Source organism: Podarcis gaigeae (genome assembly GCF_964106915.1).
Source record: "Podarcis gaigeae genome assembly, chromosome: 5".
Classification (NCBI taxonomy): domain Eukaryota; kingdom Metazoa; phylum Chordata; class Lepidosauria; order Squamata; family Lacertidae; genus Podarcis; species Podarcis gaigeae.
Window position 1 is genome coordinate 99,370,959 of NC_139681.1, and position 21,104 is coordinate 99,392,062.

Sequence of the window (21,104 nt, forward strand, 5' to 3'; positions counted from 1 at the left end):
TTGTAGAGTTGGAAGAAACTCTGAGGGTCATCTAATCCAACCGCCTGTGCAATGCAGGAATCTCAAGTGACGCATCCAGGAGGGAGCTGGTCTCTTGGTCTAGTGTGCACCTGTCATTTCCTGATCCCTTAACTATCTGGTGTGGGTTCCCTCCCTCTCCTTCCTCCACTTAGTCATGGTATAGTGTTGTGTCTGTGAAGTGTAGGTCAGTTCCCATGAGGCAAGACACAGCGATAACAACAAAATCTTCATTGAACTACATAACTGGGAAACAGGGGCAAAGCAACGGCTTATATACACTCCTGGAAGCCTGGGCCACTCCCACTCCCAACGTGATTGGCTGTCTAAACTTCCAAGCTGCGAATCACAACTCAGAGTTGAAGAGCCAATGGCAGAGGCCCAAATCCTGAAATGTTCTGTGACTGGACATCATGTATCAAATCAGAACACAGGAGCTCAGAATCCTTAGTCCAGACCATAGCTGTCAACATTTTCCATTTTTTAAGGGAAATTCCCTTATTCCAAATAGGATTCCTCACAAGAAAAGGGGAAAGTTGACAGCTATGGTCCAGACTCAAGCTCAGGCAAACACAGACCACTGAATATATAACAGTCTGCACCGGGATAATGCTAAATGTGGTTAATTTTTAACGAGGGCTTGCCAACCAGCTTCGAACCCTGATTTCAGACTCGTTCACTAACTGGCAATGTGCAGTGCTACACCATAGTTGGTGTTGAAAAGAGATGGGAGTAAGGAATTTGTGTAGGAAGAATGTGGGGCATGGGCACGTGTGTGTGTGTGTGTGTGTGTGTGTGTGTGTGTGAAAACCCCACAGGTAGCTCCCAGAGCCTTCACAGGAGCTAAAAAGTCTGTATTTGGGTTGGGTGGTTTGTTTTTTGTTCTTGTTTTATCATTTATTTTGTGTTCTCAATTTGTATTATTGTATAATAATAATGTAGCAGTTCTTAAGAGGTCAGGAGATGATTCCCTCTGTGCCACTATGGCCAGGAATGATGAAAGAGACTCATGTTTTGGAGTTATGCATTTAGGAAGTGCAAGGTACTAGCAGTTTAAATTGTGACATGCGTTCTGGTGCATTGCAGACCCTTCAAATTTTTCATGCATACCTAAAAAAAGAATGGAAAAAGTTCTGAGAATCTTTGCAATGGAAAAGGCAAGAGGGTGAGGATTCTGACCCGAGGGTCCAGGCATTTTTGAAATGGTTGTGTGAATGCGCAAGAGGAGTTGATGGGAATTAAGGAGGTTTTGCCTCCCTTGGCAACTTCTTCTTTGAAAGAGATGGACTTTTCTGTGAGGAATGTGTGCCTGTCCTTTGCAAGTTGACATCTCGCCCTGTCAGCAGATCTGTAGCATCTCTGCATGAAACTCTATCTGCTTCTGGAGGGCTCCCTGGCAGTTAAATGACAACACATTGACGGTAAAGCTGCCGATGGAGGCGAGAGAATTTTAGAACCCAGGAAACCATCTCGGGGAGTTGGGCAGACAAAACAACGAGCCGTGATGATTTGTTTTAAAGGGCTCTCCCGCGGCGATGCATCTGGAGCTAGCAAGGTAGATGTCCTGAGCTAAGAAGTGACCCATTTGGCCACTTGCCCTGTGCCATTTTGAAGGAGACAATGGCAATGAGTTGGTGTAGCCCTAAATACTGTATTTTTTGCTCCATAAGTGCACCTGACCATAAGATGCACCTAGTTTTTAGAGGAGGAAAACAAGAAAAAAAAATATTCTGAACGAAACAGTGGGTGTATGATTTTTGTGATTCATGCTGTGGCCACAGACATGTGATCTGATGGTGAATTTGGGGTGACTCAATGTAAGAATGCTGAGGATCCATGGGCTTTTACCTCTCCCCTCCCAGGCAGCCTCCTTTATCGCTAGTGCCCCTTATCTCTCTCCTGATCCCACCAATCAGCTGTTTCCTTTCAACACTCCCTTCCCTCTTGTTTGCCCTAGTGTCTTTTCCTTAGCTGGAGCAGTTTTTCGCTCCTCCTTTTCTTCTAATTTCTCTCCTTATTGCTTTAGTCTTCCTGTTCCCCCCCTTTGCAAGCTTGCTGTCTTTACCTCCCCCCACCCAGGCAGCCTCCTTTACCTCTAGCTTCCTTATCTCTCTCCCTGATCGGCAAACGATCAGAGGCTTTGTTTCAACACCCACTTCCCTCTTTCAAAAAAGAAGAAGCATGACCTGCTTTTTGCTCCTGGGCAACTCGGCTCCAGGGACCATGCATTCGCTCCATAAGACGCACAGATATTCCCCCTTACTTTTTAGGAAGAAAAAAGTGCGTCTTATGGAGTGAAAAATACGGTACTTGATCCAGGGCAGTGGAGGTTCTGGTCCACCTGCTCTGAGCATCAACTGCTACCCTGCTTTTTGCGCACTCTGGCAGAAATCTTTGGTTTCCTTTGGGGATGGGCCACAGGAAGAAAATCTGAAGCTCCCAGGCGCAATCCCCACTGGAATATCTGGGTTGGACTGGGAGAGGCTCCTGCCTGAAATCATGGTGAGCCATTGCTGGCAGCCAGTGTAGGCCATATTGAGCTAGATGCACCAATGGTGTGAGATAGGATAGGGAAGCTTCTTGGCTTCCTTTAGTTGCAGATGGCGAGGGTTGGAACTGAGGCCTGCTAATGCATCTGCTCTTCCTCTGGGCTTGGTGAGATGACATGATCAAACACACTGTCTCCTGGCAGCTATAAATATCTGGAGAGATGTGTTGTTCCTGAGATGTGTGTCCCTACGCTTGTCCTGGGCTCGAGTCTTCCCATCCCGTCGCCCTCCGGCCAGGCTTCACCTGAGGTCACATTATCTGCTGCCCTTTCCTCTGTGGTTGATGCAGGCCGTCCTCCTGTCAGCACTGAGTGATGATGTGCTTTTGCCCATTGCAATAAAATGGGAGATGGCTGCTGATAACCGTTACAGTTGACAAAAGATGGAATGAAAGGAGAATGGAGAATAAACCCCTGGCACTGGAGCTTTCCTTGTTCGCCCTTCCCACGAACCCTTTCCAACTTTCCTTCAGCTCTGATCTCCTGATACAGCTCTCCCTTCTCTTTATAAAAAAAAAAAAAAAGAAGAGTTGCCTTCAGTCATCCGAAGGCAATTTTGCTCTTGTCTCGGAGATTGCCACCCAAGCTTGTTGAAGCTTTGCTGAGATTGCGGCAGCTTTGCCAGGGCTGATTTGGGCAGACAATTGCTTTTCTGCATCCAAACATACATATTTGTGTGCCAGGTGTTGCTTTAGGTTCAGAAAACTCTTCTCCAGCCCTCCCATCATTTATACCTCATTATCCTTTTGCACTGATAATTGATGATGATAAGAAGGATTTCTTAAACTCTGCCCGGTTACTCATCTGGGCAGAAATTTAAATAAAAGTAAAAATGGGAGGGTGGGGAAGCAGAATCCCATCTGCTGGCATTGCTGTAATCTCCATGGAGCCTACATGTTGTAGGCAGGATCCTGATCCCCCCCCATGTTTATTTATACCTGGAAATGGCAGGTAATTTGAGGACTGTGTGTTTCTGAAGCTAGGACTGCACATCTCTGTCGTGAATTCCTTGTAAGGTTTTGGACACGTTTTCTGATCTGTAAAAGGATAAACATGCCGTACTTCATAATGAAGCGAGGCTCTGTAAAATATATATTTACTTACGGTTGATAAACAATCATATTGATAAACTGGACAGATTATTTTTTTAAAGGGGTTGCACTTTCTTTTCTAATTTGTGTCTTTGTGTGTGTTTGGTCGTTTGTAAGCTCCAAACATAAAGGGATCTTGGAATTTTCGAATCCTGACATACCAGTTGCTTGTGAACGGGTCCGCATTAAAATGAAATTATTTGTGTTTTGAGTCCTGCTCTGTGCAATGGGAATAAATGCTTGCAACAAACTTTGGTAGGGATAACATACACACATCCTAGAAACAGTTTTATAAACAGTTATTTTTAAGATCGCAGAGATCACTGCTGTGTGGGGAGAGCTGACTTGCAGATTGGGGTGAAAAGGACTTGTGTAACAGGGAAAACGAGTCCACACACACGGCACAGTCAGTCAGGACTGGTGTATGTCTTTTTATCTGTAGGGAAAGAGAGCCAAATAAGTGTGGTAATAATAATAATAATAATAATAATAATAATAATAATAATAATAATATTTATTTATTTATTTATACCCCGCCCATCTGGCTGGGCTTCTCCAGCCACTCTGGGCGGCTTCCAAAAAAATATTAAAATACTGTAATACATCAAACATTAAAAGCTTCCCTAAACAGGGAAATATATCACAAAATATATCATAAAAGAGTGGGTTCATTGCAGGACAAAGGGGGGGAGTCCATACTATGCCTGCAGTTCCAAAAACTCAGGGAGTGTTGAGCTCCTGGGTTTCAAAAGTGAAGTTTGATATCTTCCCTAAATATTTCTTTGCCGTACACTGATGCAGAGTCCTCATATTAAAAAAACAAAAACAAAAAACATTTTGCCGTGTGGGGCAAGAGCTCGTCTTGTTTTCCACTGACCTGCTGTCACGGGCTGGCTGTTTTGCTTTAAAAATAAATAAATGTTTCCTGTTACAACTGAAAAAGGAGTAAAGTGCAAGAGGGAAAACCCCACAGATTTTCGGCTCAAGTCGTTTGTCCTTGATGATTCCCCACTGGGGAGTGTGTGTGTGTGTGTGTGTGTGTGTGTTCTGTCCTCTGATCATCCTGGCCTGAAACAAATTGTACCTTTTTATTATTGTGAACCAGAGGCAGGTGGTAGGAGACCCAAAAAATGGCAAGTATTTTGCCCTGGGGCGCTGTTTATTTGGATGGCGCTCCGATGCTACTGACAGGGTCTCCTGCAAGGAAGGGGGAAAAAGTTCAATTGATCTTATGTTGCAGAACCTGGGTTGGGTTAAGAGTAGGTAATTCATGTCTCAGACAGTGTCGGGCAGAGGCTTAGATCATTTTGGAAAACCTGTCTGGAGTTTTTCAGTGAAGGCTTCGTAATTTTAAAGACCCCGGCAACGCCGTTGTTGCCTTCTGTGCCCTACTTTTTAAAAATAAATATTTTAATCCTTCACCTTCTCCCCCATACTCAGATTGGACACGAACGACTTGACCAGAAATATTCCATATATTCCTGTTGCCAAAGGGTGAAAGCAGAGAGATTGGCTTTGATTGGCACTTCTAACTTCCCACCTCTCCAATTTCAGGAATGGGCAGCGAGCCTTAAAAACAGAAAGGAATAAAGGAATGTCAGAATATTGTGGGGGATATTGGGAAGGTTAAAATAGCAGTAGCCTTGAGGTTTTAAGGAGGGGAGGAAATACTGTAAGGTGCCTACGAAGTCTTAACATCCCAGAAGAAAGTGTATTGAGCTCAATGGGGTGCAGAAAATTGCAGCTAAATTCTGTCTCCATATGCAACCTGAGCCTCTACCGTCTTGTATTAACCTTGCATCTGAGTAACATTGCATTCCTAAGCAAGTTTACTTTGTAGTCAATCCCACTCAGTTCAATGGGGCTTACTTCCAAGTAAGTTTGCATGTGATGAAGTTGGCACACTGCTTAGTTGAGCCAGGTATTTCATAACATCTGAAGAACTGGCCTGCTTTGTCCTCCTTTTAAAAACTGCCTCTGTGTTTTTTAATAGTTGTGGCCACGTTTTGCTTTTTATTTGGTTTTTTTGTTGTTGTTTTTTTAAAGCACACACAGAAAGGTAAACTGACCTTGTTATTCCAGGGTAGAAGTCAGAGGAGAATTATTCTGTGAACCATGCAACAGAAACCAAACCTAAAGTTAGAATCGGTTACATATTTTGAGAGTTATTTACTGTTAAAAAGAAAATAACTTTCACCATTTGACATAACTGATTTGTTTTTGTAATTAGCAAAAGCATCGTACCTGTTGAGGATTCAGCTCCTCCCACACACTGTTCTAACGAAAAGGGTGATTTCAAAATTCCACATCAGCATTGACCAGTATTAACCAATATTTGATGGGTCAACGGACCAAAACTCTTTTGACCAAATACCCAAACCCTCAACTTGAAGCCTGCAGCCTTCTCCTAGGACAACCACTGATGTGTATTGGTGTACTGAGTACCAACTGCATGTTTGAAAGGTCAGAAATGTTAGTTGCATCAGAAGGATGTGTGTGAGAGATCATTTGTGCCATAGGGTTTTTCTTTTGCAAATGACTGTTAACTGTCTGCATGATTTTCATGCTTTAGATAGCAGACATTTGACAAAGCAGCAAGCGGATAGCATCTGGGAAATGACATTTTACGCACACTAAATCAGTGTTGGCTGAACCAGGAGGAAGTCAGCTTGGCATCCATCCTATGGCAGCCCGGCATTCAGATGGTTCTCTGAATTGGCCCCCTAAGCCATGGGTGGGGTGTGTGTGTGGCCCTTCGCATCCTGTTGGACTCTGCTGGTCTGTGATGATGGGAGCCATCTCAAGTTGACTTCCTTCTTCTCGTTCAGGCAAGACTGGGCATTGATTTGGTGCATGAAAAAGGTGGTTTGCTAGATCCCCCCCCCCCCCAGTTCCCAATGCATTGGAAAGATTTCTCAGCAATTCAAAGCGTAATTCAGCCATCAAACTCTTTCTCCCTTCCACATTTCAGGCAGGATGACTACTTTATATCTCCATGTTTTGCTTGATTGCCAACTTAGGGAACTTGCAAAAGCACTCTAGAGGGTGGGAGAAGTGGGAAGGAGTTCGTGACAATTCGGATGCTAGCCAATCAGTGCTGTGCACAGACAGATTCTGCTGCATACAGGCAGAACTAGTTTGTCTAAGCTTGATCTTGGCAAGGAAGGCGCAGGCAGCTCATATAATGTACATTGTGCACAGTCCTAAATAGCAGCTACTTATCCTGGCTTATGTAGTTACGATTAGGAGTTCCTCTTTCTCTCTCTCTCCTCTGCTCCTCTTCTTAAATGTTCAAAAACTTACTTACCCATGCTTCTTGGTTAAACTTCTCTTTGCCATGCTGCACACATTCTGCCTTTCCCTAACAAACTTATACGCTAGTCCTAAAACAAACTTTTCTAAAAAAACCAATAATCGACTGTGCCCAGTTTTGAATTGCAGTGTGAGGATTTGTTAGTGCCCAGCTATGGATCTGGAATATGTACTTGTCTGTGTGATCTCTGTGACCCTTTCCTCTCCCTGCTCTTTGCCACGCTGCTTTCCCTAAAGTAGTAAAATCTTTCAGAGCTTTACCAGTGAATTTCAGCCATTGAAACATGGGTATCCATTCTGTTAGACAGCTTATTCCACCCTTTGCCAAGCCGGTGCCCTCTGAAGCTGTTGGATCACAGCTCCAATCACCCAAAACACCATGGGGCTACGCTGGCTGCGGCTGTTTCAAAATATCTGGAGGGCACCAAATGGGGCTGCCTTATCCATTTTACACAGGTTTAAAACCTCGAGTTTCTGTGGTGCTCTGACAGTTCTGCCTCCCATTCCCCCCACCTAATCTTGTACCAGCAATTTTGCAAAGCCATCGTTTTTCCACTTGGCTGTTTGTTTGGACCTCTGTACATGTACGGTTTGCTGGGGTTTTCGTTTCGCTTGCACATTTTATTTATTTATTATTTATCAGACCGATGTGCCTCCTCCCCTTTGCCAAGCTCCCAAAGCACATGGATTGCAGCACCATTTTTAATTAAACATCACAGCTATGTGGGATGCAATTTACAACAGCGGATTAGATGAAGTATCGAGGAAATAAATTGGACTAGCCAAAGCTGTGATACAGTTTTGCATGTGTACAGGTACAAAGTAATTAACTCTTATTGAAGGGAATCCGAGTGGTCTTTTGCATTTCTCGTTGGAATAGAGATATATAACCAGTGCTCTTTTTCTGGGGGGACACATGGGGATGCATACCCCTAAACATTTTGTGAATCTTTGTACTTTTGTCCATTTACTGTATTTATTTTTCCTGATTTGAACTATAAAATAGTGATTTTCTTGAGTCAAAATGAGAGTACCCCTAAACATTTTTTAAAGGAAAAAAGCACTGTATATAACAGTTAAATTTGGGATTCAATGTAGCCTTTGTCTGAGGTGAGATCTTACTTATAGCAGAGGAATCGTGATGCAGCAGTACAAATGCACTGGAATCCATTTCTGATCTGTGATTTAACCTGTGTACACATCCCCCAGGGTGCTCCGAGGGATTATTGCTGTCTGGTATTCCCGTGTGCTCACCTGCTTGTGTGCATCGCAAACTGCATGGCAAAACAAGGCATGGAAGCTGGCAAATTGCAGATGTGTCCGTTTCACAATAAATTTCAGAGATTCTTCAAAGTCTGACGGAACAGAAAGTGAAGGAGAGCAGCCCAACCCATTGAACAATCACAAAATGGAACGGGAAATCGCCTGCTCATCCTTGACCCCCCCTTTCTTTGTAGCTCCGTGCATCAATGGTATTGAGACAGGTATCTGTGCAAATCCAGGATTTACTTGGCAAAGGGCTGTGCTGAGCTTTCAGTTTCTGGAGGTGTGTGTGTGCTAGAGAAGAAAGCCCAGTTTCAGTCTCTGGCAGTGCCAGGTTCGCCTGGGAGAAACCCCTGAGTCTGAAACTCCAGAGAGCTGCTGCCAGTCAGAACCGTCAATAATAATAATAATAATAATAATAATAAATTTTATTTATATCCCGCCCTCCCCAGCCGAAGCCGGGCTCAGGGCGGCTAACAACAATAAACAGTACAAAAGTATAGCACAAACAACACTCTAAAATCATTCATTATAAAATTGATTCAAATCAAGCCTCTGGCAACCATTGTGCCAGAGCTCCACAAAGATTGCCGAGGGAGGGAGTCAGGCTGTGCCCTGGCCAAAGGCCTGGTGAAACAGCTCTGTCTTGCAGGCCCTGCGGAAAGATGTCAAGTCCCGCAGGGCCCTAGTCTCTAGTGACAGAGCGTTCCACCAGATTGGGGCCACAGCCGAAAAAGCCCTGGCTCTAGTTGAGGCCAGCCTAACTTCTCTGTGGCCTGGGACCTTCAAGATGTTTTTATTTGAAGACCGTAAGTTCCTCTGTGGGGCATACCAGGAGAGGCGGTCCCGTAGGTACGAGGGTCCTAGGCCGTATAGGGCTTTAAAGGTTAAAACCAGCACCTTAAACCTGACCCTGTACTCCACCGGGAGCCAGTGCAGCTGGTATAGTACCGGATGAATGTGGTCTCGCAGCAAAGACCCCGTAAGGAGTCTCGCTGCAGCATTCTGCACCCGCTGGAGTTTCTGGGTCAGTCTCAAATAATTTATTATTTATACCCCGCCCATCTGGCTGGGTCCCCCCAGCCACTCTGGGCAGCTTCCAACAAAACACTAAAATACAATTGCCTATTAAACATTAAAAGCTTCCCTAAACAGGGCTGCCTTTAGATGTCTTCTAAAAGTTTAGTAGTTATTTTTCTCTTTGACATCTGGTGGGAGGGCGTTCCACAGGGCAGGTGCCACTACCGAGAAGGCCCTCTGCCTGGTTCCCTGTAACTTGGCTTCTCATAGTGAGGCAACCACCAGAAGGCCCTCAGAGCTGGACCTCAGTGTCCAGGCAGAACGATGGAGGTGGAGACGCTCCTTCAATACTGACCTGGATGGGCCAGTTACAAAGCTTCAGTTGTTGATACAACCTGAAGTACCTTGGTCAAAGTTTTACTATCCCAGTCTGCAGGTGGAGGCAGTTGTATTTTTGCTAATGTTCACCTACGACTTTTTAAATGTAGAAGACTAGTTGAAAGCACTAAGATAAAACATTTCTCCCTCTGCTGTGCTAGCTTTCTGCATACAGGGATTCCATGCTTTTAAAATGAAGGCACACATTCAGATGTGCAACCCCTACGCCCAGAAGTGAAACAGTCCCAGAGAAGTACCATATTTTTTGCTCTATAAGACGCACGAGACCACAAGACGCACCTAGTTTTTGGAGGAGGAAAGCAAGAAAAAAAAATGTTCTGAATCCCAGAAGCCAGAACAGCAAGTGGGATCGCTGCGCAGTGAAAGCAGCAATCCCTCTTGCTGTTCTGGCTTCTGGGATAGCTGTGCAGCCTGCATTCGCTCCATAAGATGCACACACATTTCCCCTTACTTTTTAGGAGGGGAAAAGTGAGTCTTATAGAGCAAAGAATACGGTATGTATCACGTGAATATTCTGATTGGCCCTCCCCTGGGCATTTTGCTACATCCAACATTTTAGCCAAATGGAGCTCGCAGGTCTCTCAACATTACTGAATACCTTGGAAAGGCAAAGTTCATTCCTTCTGCCCCCGCTGCCTGTGTTTGTTCAAGAACCAGATGGATATCTCTTCTTGCTGCTTCAGTGAGAGAAATCTTCTAAGGTTACCAGATTGCTTCCTAATAGGGTGGATATTGCTGTACTTAGCTCTGGAGTGCAAGCAAAAAATATCTCTCTTCATTTATCAAACTGTGTGCAATTGTCATCATGCGATAAATCTACAGGTAACAGATGAGTGGAGCGAGCTATGCTAAAACCACACACAAACACCCCTGCAATGTGTTTTTGCCTTTAACCCTTCTGCGATGGGCGGTGTACCTTCCTGAAGATATCTGCAGTCAGGGAGGGGTGGGTGAAGGAATCTAGCTTGCTGCCGCTTTATGAAACATAGCTAAAAGAAACTCCAAATCTCTGGATCAGCAACTGTCATTATAATTATTTATTGAATTTGTATTCTGCCTGTTATCCGTAGATCTCAGGGCGGTTCACAATGTGAAATACAATATAAAAGCAAAAAAGACACAATAAAAACAAGAACAAAACCCCTACATATTTATGGGCTTGTTCATACTTCCGCTTGTCTTGTGCCTAGAGAGCATGGGTCCGAGTTGTTTTCTGCTTGCCCCATGACTTTCCCCTGGAAAAGCTGCTCTTTAGCACTGAATCGGAGGAAACCTCAATCCACGGAAAACCCCACTGACAATTGCTCCAATTCAGTGGTAAAGATTCAGTGGGTTTTCCCAGGGGAAAGTAGCAGGAGAAGCAGAAGCCTGGATGAGGCCGTAGATCAGTGGCATAGCATGGTTTGCTGGTGCCCAGGTGGGCGGGTGCTGGGGCAGCAGGACACAGAGGTTGAATGGAACTTGCCACGCCAGCCCAGCATGTGCCATCGATGTCACCAGACTGATGCCAGCCCTGAGCTGCTTTGCAAGGCTGGCATGGGGGCGTGCACAGCACCCCCAGAAAAATGTTCCGGGGGCCATTGTCCCAGCAGCCCTCCATGCTACGCCCCTGCCATAGATCTGCTTAGAATTCTTGGTACTCCTAACTGAAAATCTTTGTTTCATGGAATATTTGGTGTTGTTTGACTGTAATCAGAGAAAAGAGTCCATTGGCAGTCTTGGAATGGCCAAGAAACCAGCTTCCCAAAGCTGCTCTTGGTTAAGCCCTGGTGCACTGTTTTGCATGATCTCTTCTTTACCCAGGCGTCTCCTGATGCTAATCTTGACTAAGGCGGCATGATTGCCATCATCCCATAATTCCTTCCTCCCAATTCTCTGTTAACAGGTCTTCTGCACACGTGGTTTGTGTTCATGAATAGTAAGCTGGCGATATCCAGAATGTCACCCCTTTGGCATGAACTTGCCCAACCCTCTTTCAAAGGCCATCACTTTCTCCTGGTAGAGCAAGTTCCATAGTTTAATTATACACTGCATTAAGAAGTCCTTTCTTTTATCTGTACTTTTCATCAAGTACAGTTTTATAAAGACACCTCAGTTAAGTGTGAAGAGGGAAAAACGGTCTCCTGTCGTTTCGTGCGGAAGCGGAGAGGTGGAGTTTTGCAAAAGTCTGGCTGAAACACGGCTGTGAATCATGGTAGAGCACTGTGTTCAGATGGTCATATTCAGAGGGGGAACTGAGCAGGTGCCATTTGTCCCAGTTACACACACACACACACACACAAGTGTGAATTTGCCCCATCTTGGGTGCCCCAGTGGAGCGCCTAGGGTAGGATTTGGGGGAGGTGCGGAGCAGCGCAAGCCTCTGTTACATCACCAACACAGACCACCTGAAATTTGCAAACAAGCAAACAACTTTCCCTGTTTTCTCCTCCAAATCTTTTGATGGTGTGGTGGCCAGTCAAGCAAGAACCTGAAGCCTTTTTTTTGTTCTCAGAAGTGACTCTGTGGCCTTTGGAATGAAGGAGAGCGAGAGCATGGGCAAGGGGTGTTTTCATCGGAAGCCAAATTCCGAGTGAAATTCCGTGGCGCCTTTGTCCCCCTGGCTGGGCTGCCCCCTTCTAATTGTTCCCTTGTCAGGAGGCATACGCCTCCGAGAGAGTTATCTGATGGCTGCCCCAGGGCTCGCGAGCGACTCAGACGCTGACCTCTGGGTGCAAACCGCTCCTCCGAGCCTCTATGGCCTGGGGCTCGGCTGCCCAGACCCAGCGTTGGCCCTGGGTGTCTTAACTTTCCTCCTCTCACCTGGACATTTTGATGCACCTGTCTGGGGCCGGGGTGGAGCGGGCCAAAGGGTTAGAGGATCACAGGAGGAACATGGAGAGCAACGCAGCCTCCCAGCTGCTCATGTCAAGGCGAGGATTAATCGCTATTTAAATAGCAAGCTGGGAGGGGGTGCTGGGCTGTGGAATGTGGCCGGATCAAGGCAGAGGAATGGCTCTTCCCCTCTTCGCCATTCAGACAGATGGCTCCTGGCTTGCTTGGAATGACAGGGCTGCCGTATTTACAATTTGCTTTCCTCTTTATTACGATTAAGATTTCTAATCTGATCTGCTGCCCAATGCCTGCTGGAGGTCGACTGCTTGTGCAACAGCCATTTTAAGAGGCAAGATTCCTATTAAACACTTAAAAAAATTAAACACGGCTAAAACAGACTCGTCTGCCACATTCCTGACAACCAAATCAAAGACGTGCCAAACCCCCTTGAGAAAGTTTGCCAGGTTTGCAAATTTTGGTGCTTCCTCAGATGGTTTTGCCTGAAGGAACTCCCAGAGATTGCATTTGGAATTTTGCAGTAAGTGGGATGTTGGTGGGACTTCTTGGCATGATTTTTTTAAAAAATAAATCAATACAAATCTGGGGTTCTTGAAGGGGAAGGTGTGCTTTGGAATGCATATGTTTGTTGAAACAAGCGACGAAAATGCATTGCATATGGGGAAATGCCTTGCGAAAACACAAATACTAGGAGAAACGAACACCAGGATGCTAGCCAGCTTTCAGGAGGACTTTTAGACAAAAATGAATCACAAACCGATGTGGAAATGTGGCTAAATCGAGGCTGGGAAAAAGAGAACCTGAAATTGACTGGGTGGCCCATCCCTTGCAGGAGCAAGCAAGACAGGCTTGGAAGGGTGCTGTGGCAATGGAGCAAATCTAGGTGGCCAAGAGAACGGCCTGCTTTTCTCAGGGCTGAGCTGCCTGCCTGCTGGGGAAAGGGCTGCGTTGCTTGAGCAAGGGTGCCCCTCAAGGCGGGGGCGGCTTTGTTTAGGGATTAAGGTGCTCTAGCTGGCAGGCAAAAGGGCTGGCTGCTTCTCTTGGCATCGGTGCCAGGGGTGCGTGCTGAGCGACATTGCCAAACTTGCTGGTTTCTTCTCTGAGTGAATTGGTTCCTCTACCGTCCTTACTGTTTACCAACGTAAATATGTTTCGGTGGCCAAGTTCAGGCATTCGCATCTCAGCTTAATAAACCAAAATGTGAGCGAGCTGCTTCCACCTGCTCACCCACTAAAGCTCTGCTCACTTGTTGCTATTTATTAATTGCCTTCCACAGATGTCCCCGGGCGATGGGTGAACTAGAATCAAAACAGCTACAGAAATAACCCAAGAGCAGCTTAAAAGCAATGCTAAATGGACACCTATGGCCGAGATCTTTTCATCTTCGTTGTGTAACTTGGCAAGCAGATCTTGAAGTCACATAGCTTCCTGTTTCATCCAAACCAGGAAACCTTGGTCCCTAGCATTGAACGAGCCAGGATCCCAAAACCGTGGTTTGAAGTGGATTTAGGATCTTGCTTCATTCTCATGCTGCTAACCAGAGTTTCTCCGGTTCAGATGCAATGAGAAGCTACGGTCAATTACAGTCTTCCTGGTTTGCTTGTGAAAGTTCTGTATGCATGTTCAAAAGACTCACGTGTCTTGGTTTATCAATCCGAGATGTGATTGTCCAAAGTGGGTCAGGGCTGAGATTCTTCTTACATCTGGTAGTCTTCAAAAAAATATAATCTGATGGATGTGCTTTATGAGTGGAATACAATTAAATATTTCAGCCAAGGACAATAAAAAGTATGACTTATCCCTCCCTGTTGTAAAATAGTATGAGGTGAAGGATTAAGATGTCACTGGCGAGGAGGGAGCAGGAGAAGAGCAATTGGAAGGATCTTTGAGCTTGAACAAAATGTATGGCTGAAGGTGGCACCATAACTCCCTGGCTATTTCCATGGAGCAGAGGTAAACCAGGAAATAACCTTCCTGGAACAGACAGCCTCAGAAGGCAGCGATCTCTCCTTCCTCGGAGGTCTATAATCAAAGGTTGGATGGACGTCTGTTAGGAATCCTTTACCTGTGATCCCTGCATCACAGGGGTTTGGACTACAGGGGCCTTGGAGTCCCTTCCAACTCTACAATTCAGTGATTCTATGAGCTTGGAAGGTGATGGACTCTCCTTCCTTGGAGGTCTTTAATCAAAGGTTGGATGGACATCGGCCAGGGATCCTTTAGCTGTGATTCCTAGTGGATTACCCTTGGGGACACCTGCCAACTCTACAATTCTATGATTCTGTGATTCTCAAGATCGTGTCGAACATGTTTGTGTGTGTAGATAGTAGATAGATAGATAGATGATAGATAGATAGATAGATAGATAGATAGATGATAGATAGATAGATGATAGATGATAGATAGATAGATAGATATAGATCAGATGATGATAGATAGATAGATAGATAGATAGATAGATAGATAGATGATAGATAGATAGATAGATAGATAGATAGATAGATAGATAGATAGATGATAGATAGATAGCCAAACACTGATAGCTGAGCTGGAATTATTTCCAGAGGAACAGAGGCTGGGTTCTTTCCCTTACTGTAACATACCAACACGGCTACCTATCTGTAACTGTAACATATCTATGTATTCTCTCTCTCTCCTTTTCAGCCACAGTATACAAACCTGGGGCTCCTTAACAGCATGGACCAACAGATACAAAATGGCTCATCATCCACAAGCCCGTACAACACGGACCATGCTCAGAACAGCGTGACGGCACCCTCCCCTTACGCCCAGCCCAGCTCAACCTTTGACGCCCTCTCGCCCTCGCCCGCCATCCCCTCCAACACAGACTACCCAGGACCTCACAGCTTTGACGTCTCATTTCAACAATCCAGCACTGCCAAGTCGGCCACGTGGACGGTAAGAGTCAGGTCTGGCTTGGGGGGGGGGGCACTGGAAGGCTGGTGCATGAAATATGGTGGCAATTGGGAAGTTGCAGCCCAATGTTTTCTCTGTTAGGAAGGAACTGCGTTCCAAAGGTAGTGCATGGGTCATTCCTGGTCATGTTTTCCCATCGACTGGATGGAACAACTCCTCCGTTGGAGGAAGTTGGGAATGTGAGCGGTAGAATGAGGGTGGTGAGTCACTAGATTGCAGTAATTCACAGTTGCTCAAGAGGCATAGTAGTTTTCCAAAGTCCACTGGTAGCCGGAGGTAATTTAAATGCCCCGTGCAAAATGCAGTTCCGTTGGACACAGTTCAAGGGTTAAAGCTTCATATTTTCCTAAGTCCCGATTCATGTCACCAGGTCACTTGTAAACACTTCCCAAAGGTGGTTTAGACACAAATGAAATCATTTGGTAGGGTTCGTTTTGCAACCTGTGTCATGCTCCCATTGCTCCCTCTTTGCTTGTGATGAGGTTTGTAGGGTCTGGGAGTAGTCTCTTGTATCTTGTGGGTACCAACTCCGCACCTACATATGCAAAAGAAAGCAAGATCATTGTCTCCCCTCTCCTCTCTCCCCCCACATCCTCACAATGCCTACGACAACAATGTCTCACACTGAATGTAGCTGATGTGTCGAAAGAACTCTGTGAATTGAAAACAGAAGTGTTTATATGTACCTTTGCTATTCATGAACATCTTTCAATGAAATAAATAAATAAAACAAACAATTCCCGAGTGTGAGCCAATGCTGGCCAAGTTCTCGTTGGGTCTGCATCCTTTGACCTGCTGAGAACCAGAGATGGAGGGTCCACCTCCTCTTGGTATCTTCGGCTTTATCAGGGGCTCCTGCATTGCTGGGGGCCATCTTAGCCCCCCCCCGGATCTTCTTGAGGTTGCCTTGTTGTTGTTGTTTAGTCGTTTAGTCATGTCCGACTCTTTGTGACCCCCTGGACCAGAGCATGCCAGGCACTCCTGTCTCCCACTGCCTCCTGCAGTTTGCTCAAACTCATGCTGGTAACTTCAAGAACACTGTCCCACCATCTCGCCCTCTGTCGTCCCCTTCTCCTTGGGGCCTCCATCTTTCCCAACATCAGGGGTCTTTTCCAGGGAGTCTTCTCTTCTCATGAGGTGGCCAAAGTCTTGGATCCTCAGCTTCAGGATCTGTCCTTCTAGTGAGCACTCTGGGCTGATTCCCTTCAGAATGGAGAGGTTGGATCTTCTTGCAGTCCATGGGACTCTCAAGAGTCTCCTCCAGCACCCCAATCAGAAGGAATTAAGATCTCATCAGGAGACTGCTCTTTCTTTTGCCTTCGCCTCTTGATGTGACTCCAGGGCTCTCTGATGAATACCTGCCACCTTCCTGTCTCCCTGATGACAGTTTAGGAACCAACCCAACTGGAAGGATTTCTTCGGTTACAGTGACCTATTAAAATTGTGATTTGCATCATGCCCCACCCTTGCAAAGAGTAACACAATTTGAAAGTGTTCTTTCAGCTTTCACTGGCTGTTACCAAAGGGCGTTGGCAGAGGGAATAAGGCGTTCACCTTGCAGAATCTCCGCCTTTTACCCCCTGGTAACTATTCCCTCGAGGACTGTTTGGCCTTGCTGAGAACCGGAGAGGCCCTTGACTGGTAGATCATCTTCTTCTCGGAAAGCACCATGCGGCCATAGGAGGGCCCTCTCAGGAAACCACTCAGCCAAGATACGTTTAGTTCCCAAGGCTATAATGGGAGGGCCAAGAATTGCTGGCTCTTTCCAAGAGAGAGAGAGACCAAGAGAGGTTGCAAACTTCAACTGCATTTAGATTTTGCTGTTCTGGTGCATAGTCCCAAAATTTAAAAGGGTGTGGCTTCAGATTTACTACCAAGTAACTTTGTTTAGTTAACTTTTTATACCGCTTCGTGTTTGAACAAAATATCGCAGCAGTTTACATATCACAACAGCAGCGATATAAAATGCCGTACGTTGGTACCTTGGTTCTCAAACTTAATCCGTTACGGAAGTCCGTTCCAAAACCAAAACGTTCCAAAACCAAGGTATGCTTTCCCATAGAAAGTAATGTAAAATGGATTAATCCCTTCTAGACTTTTAAAAACAACCCCTAAAATAGCAATTTAACGTGAATTTTACTATCTAATGAGGCCACTGATCCATAAAATGAAAGCAATAATTAATGTACTGTACTATAAAATAAGACAGGATTGTAGATGATAAAAATTAAAAATAAAAAAATTCTTACCTGCACTGATGATAGTCATTGTTTGGATGGGGGGGCTTTTATCAATTTTTGCAGTCACACAATCAATCGATCAGTAGCTGAAATGGGTTCCACACAGTCACAAAAACAAAAAATGAGAGCCACAAAACAGCAAAATAAATAGCAAAAACAAAAGTGCCAAACTTAATCCATTCCAAAAGTCCATTTACTTCCAAAATGTTTGAAAACCAAGGCGCAGCTTCTGATTGGTGCAGGCGCCCCGGAAACAACAGCCAACAGCCACATCGGATGTTCGGCTTCTGAAAAATGTTCGAAAACCTGAACGCTTACTTCTGGAATCGAGGCGTTTGAGAACCAAGGTACCACTGCATAACAACAACATAAAATAACAATATGAAAATGCAAAGCAGATTCTGTACTCAGAACTAAACAATACTAGTAGCAATTCCAGTATTTTAAGTTTCATCATTAAGCAGCAATATGCATCCATTAGGAAAAACTTTCTGTCAGTGAGAAATATTTGACCGTGGAACAGACTCCCTTGGAAGGTGGTGGAATATCCTTCCATGGAGGTTTTTAAGCAGAGGTTGGGTGGCCATCTGTTAGAGATGCTTTAGCTGTGATTCCTGCACTGCAGGACTAGATGACTCTTCCAACTCTGCAATTCTATGATTCTATGATATTGTGTACATTAAGTTGTACACTACTCTAATAGCTTGTAAGATCATAGAAGAGAGTTTGGATTTGATATCCCACTTTATCACTACCCGAAGGAGTCTCAAAGCGGCTCAAATTCTCCTTTCCCTTCCTTCCCCACAACAAACACTCTGTGAGGTGAGAGGGGCTGAGAGACTTCAGAGAAGTGTGACTGGCCCAAGGTCACCCAGCAGCTGCATGTGGAGGAGCGGAGACACGAACCCGGTTCACCAGATTACGAATCCACTGCTCTGAACCACTGCACCACACTGGCTCTCACACCACACTGGCTCTCAAGCTGCCATCTTTTTCATTCCATCTTGTATTGGGCCCCTGCAGTGCTCTTTCTGTTCTGCTGCAGTTTGCTTCCACCCAAAGCTGTGCTATTCGTTTTCCTGTTCAACTGTGGCAAAATGATAAAATCACATAACTTACATCATTGATTTTGTAATTTGCATTGCCGTTACGTTATTCCACCCCGTTCATGACAACGCAAAGGAAACACAATGCAAGTGGGAGGGAAAGGTAATCAGTTATGCACAATTTGCAGACTGAAAGCAATGGCAGATACTGATTGTATTCAACTGGGTTGATTTCCTGTTGAACACCAGCAATTTTTGTGCCTGTTTCAGTGGTTGTCAGAATGCTCTTGACGTCTCTACTATTGAGTGTGACTTCTGATCTGTTGCAGCCAATTTATCCCAACTCTTTCCAGGTCTGATTCTCACCAATTTACGGTCTGTCATCACAAAAGAGAGGGCCGAATGGACATCACATCCTGACTTAGAACATGTGTGAACAAACCTTCTGCTCTCCCTTTTACTCCTCCCTCCCTCCTCTCTTCTCCTCTCTCTCTCTCTCTCTCTCTCTCTCTCTCTCTCTCTCTTTCTCTGTTACATCTGGTTTCATGGAAAGCACAGTTTGGAATTACATCTGAACCAGCAAAAAAATCTCCCTTCAAACCAGGTCCTGATCCAAGCTGGCCTTCCTGGATCTGGAGGACTTTATTATTATTTTTAATTCACAACATTAATACACTGCTGAATTGAAAAATAATAATCCTCAAAGTGGTTTACAATGGTATATGTAAAACAATAACATTATCAGTACCAAGAATTAACGACAACGATTTGAGACTTTCGAAAAATTAAAAAAACTAAAAACAGGTTAAAACAAGTGGCAGCTCTCTAAATATATGGCTAGTTTTTCGCAAGCTCACGTGACGCTGCTTTGCTGTTTCAGACATAACAGCAAACTGCTATTTCTTCCCAAGTGGGTGTAGTGGATAAAAATGGATCATTTGAATGGGGCGAAGGATGTACTTGAGTCTGAGGTTCATTTGTGTAAAATGCCCAAGTCGGGTTTGTTTGGCTTGTGAATCAAAGCTGCATGCCTCCGCACAAAGAAGGGAAAAGAAATGTTGGGAAAATTGCAGCAAAATGGGAAAGGACAGAGGTGAGGGCACCTGACGATTCAAGACCACTCTTCTCACATGAGATGTAAATGGTCTGAAAATCCAGATGAGAGCGATTCAGCTGTGCTCTTGAGTCATGAGCAGATAAAGGTGTGTTTACTGCGATGCTTTTGCGTGAGGTCTCTTGCAATTGGAAGCAAAGCTGTAATCAGCTTTAAATGGTGTGTCGGCATTTTATTGTGGGATCTGAGAACTTGCTGGATTCCCATATATCAGGAGTGCCTTCCTCCTCCTCCTCCTTTCTGCTTCTTCCTGGTGCTTTCCCCCCCCTCCCCCATGTGGAAGAAAACAAGGCATTTCGAAAGCCCTGCGCCTATGGTGGCTGTTGTTGTTTTTCCCAAAAGAGGAGAGACTTTTTTCTTCTCCCATCACCTCCACCCATTCCAAAAGGGAAAGTCAATTGCCTCTCGCTGGCAGAACCCATTGCAGGATTCGAATTCAGATGGGTTGGTCCCTTAGATCCAAAGATTTCTTTCTTCAGAGGCAGGAAGTGATCCTTTGGTATTAACCCCATCTCTCCCTTCCCTTTTGTGGAGTGCCCTATCCATTTTCCCCACTCATCCTTGGAGTGAGCATGTGAAAATGTGATATTCTAAGCCTGATCCCCGCAGACTGATAAGAAGCGTACCTGAAGATGACTAAACCCATGTTCTTCGCTCTGCCGCTGTTTTCCTTTGTGTTCCCGTTGCCAGGCGAGGTTCGTGTTTGCATCTGGTTGGACTGCTTTTATAAAACAACAACAGCCTGTGATTAAAATGTCAGACAATAGGAATTAAGGTTTTTCTGACACTTTGAATGTTATTTGCAGGAGAGGATCCAGCCTGCAAAGGCTGAGCAAAAGTCGATTAATTATGGGTGTGGGTGAAAGCAGATGGTGGTCTCTTATCAGTGGCTACCAAGACTCAAATTGATTTAAATCACAATTTAAATCATGATTTAAATCACCAGTCAGTAAGACTTAATTTAAGTCACTAGTCAGTAAGACTTGGTTTAATTTTTTCTTTTCTTTTCTTTTTTTTACAGAAAGACTCAATCTTGCTGGTATAATCTTAATATTTACAACCAGACGAAAGTTTCATTTTTGGGATAATAAACTTTCAGAGTAGTTTCTACAGTTATATCAAAAATTAATGATTTGGTTATACTATTAGAAATACATAGACAGATAATTATGAAATTATTGTGAGGTTTAAGAAGTTATCAATTTGGACAGCTCTTCTGCTGTACTTTATTGGAAGGAGAAAAATAATCATTTCCTTAATAGCAATTTAAACAATTTATTTAAC

General features: G+C 44.7%; 1 protein-coding gene across 7 annotated transcripts in view; it reads left to right on the plus strand.

Moving 5' to 3' along the window:
* LOC310844863 (tumor protein 63) overlaps positions 1–21,104 on the plus strand; it is a gene marked incomplete at its 3' end in the record, with an annotated part of 94,120 nt that overhangs the window by 8,771 nt on the left and 64,245 nt on the right. For all 7 annotated transcript variants that reach the window (XM_083739562.1, XM_083739566.1, XM_083739563.1 and 4 more), the window contains exon 2: positions 15,148–15,402. In XM_083739562.1, coding sequence (XP_083595688.1) covers positions 15,148–15,402 — 255 coding nt within the window. The remainder of the gene's footprint in view (positions 1–15,147; positions 15,403–21,104) is intronic.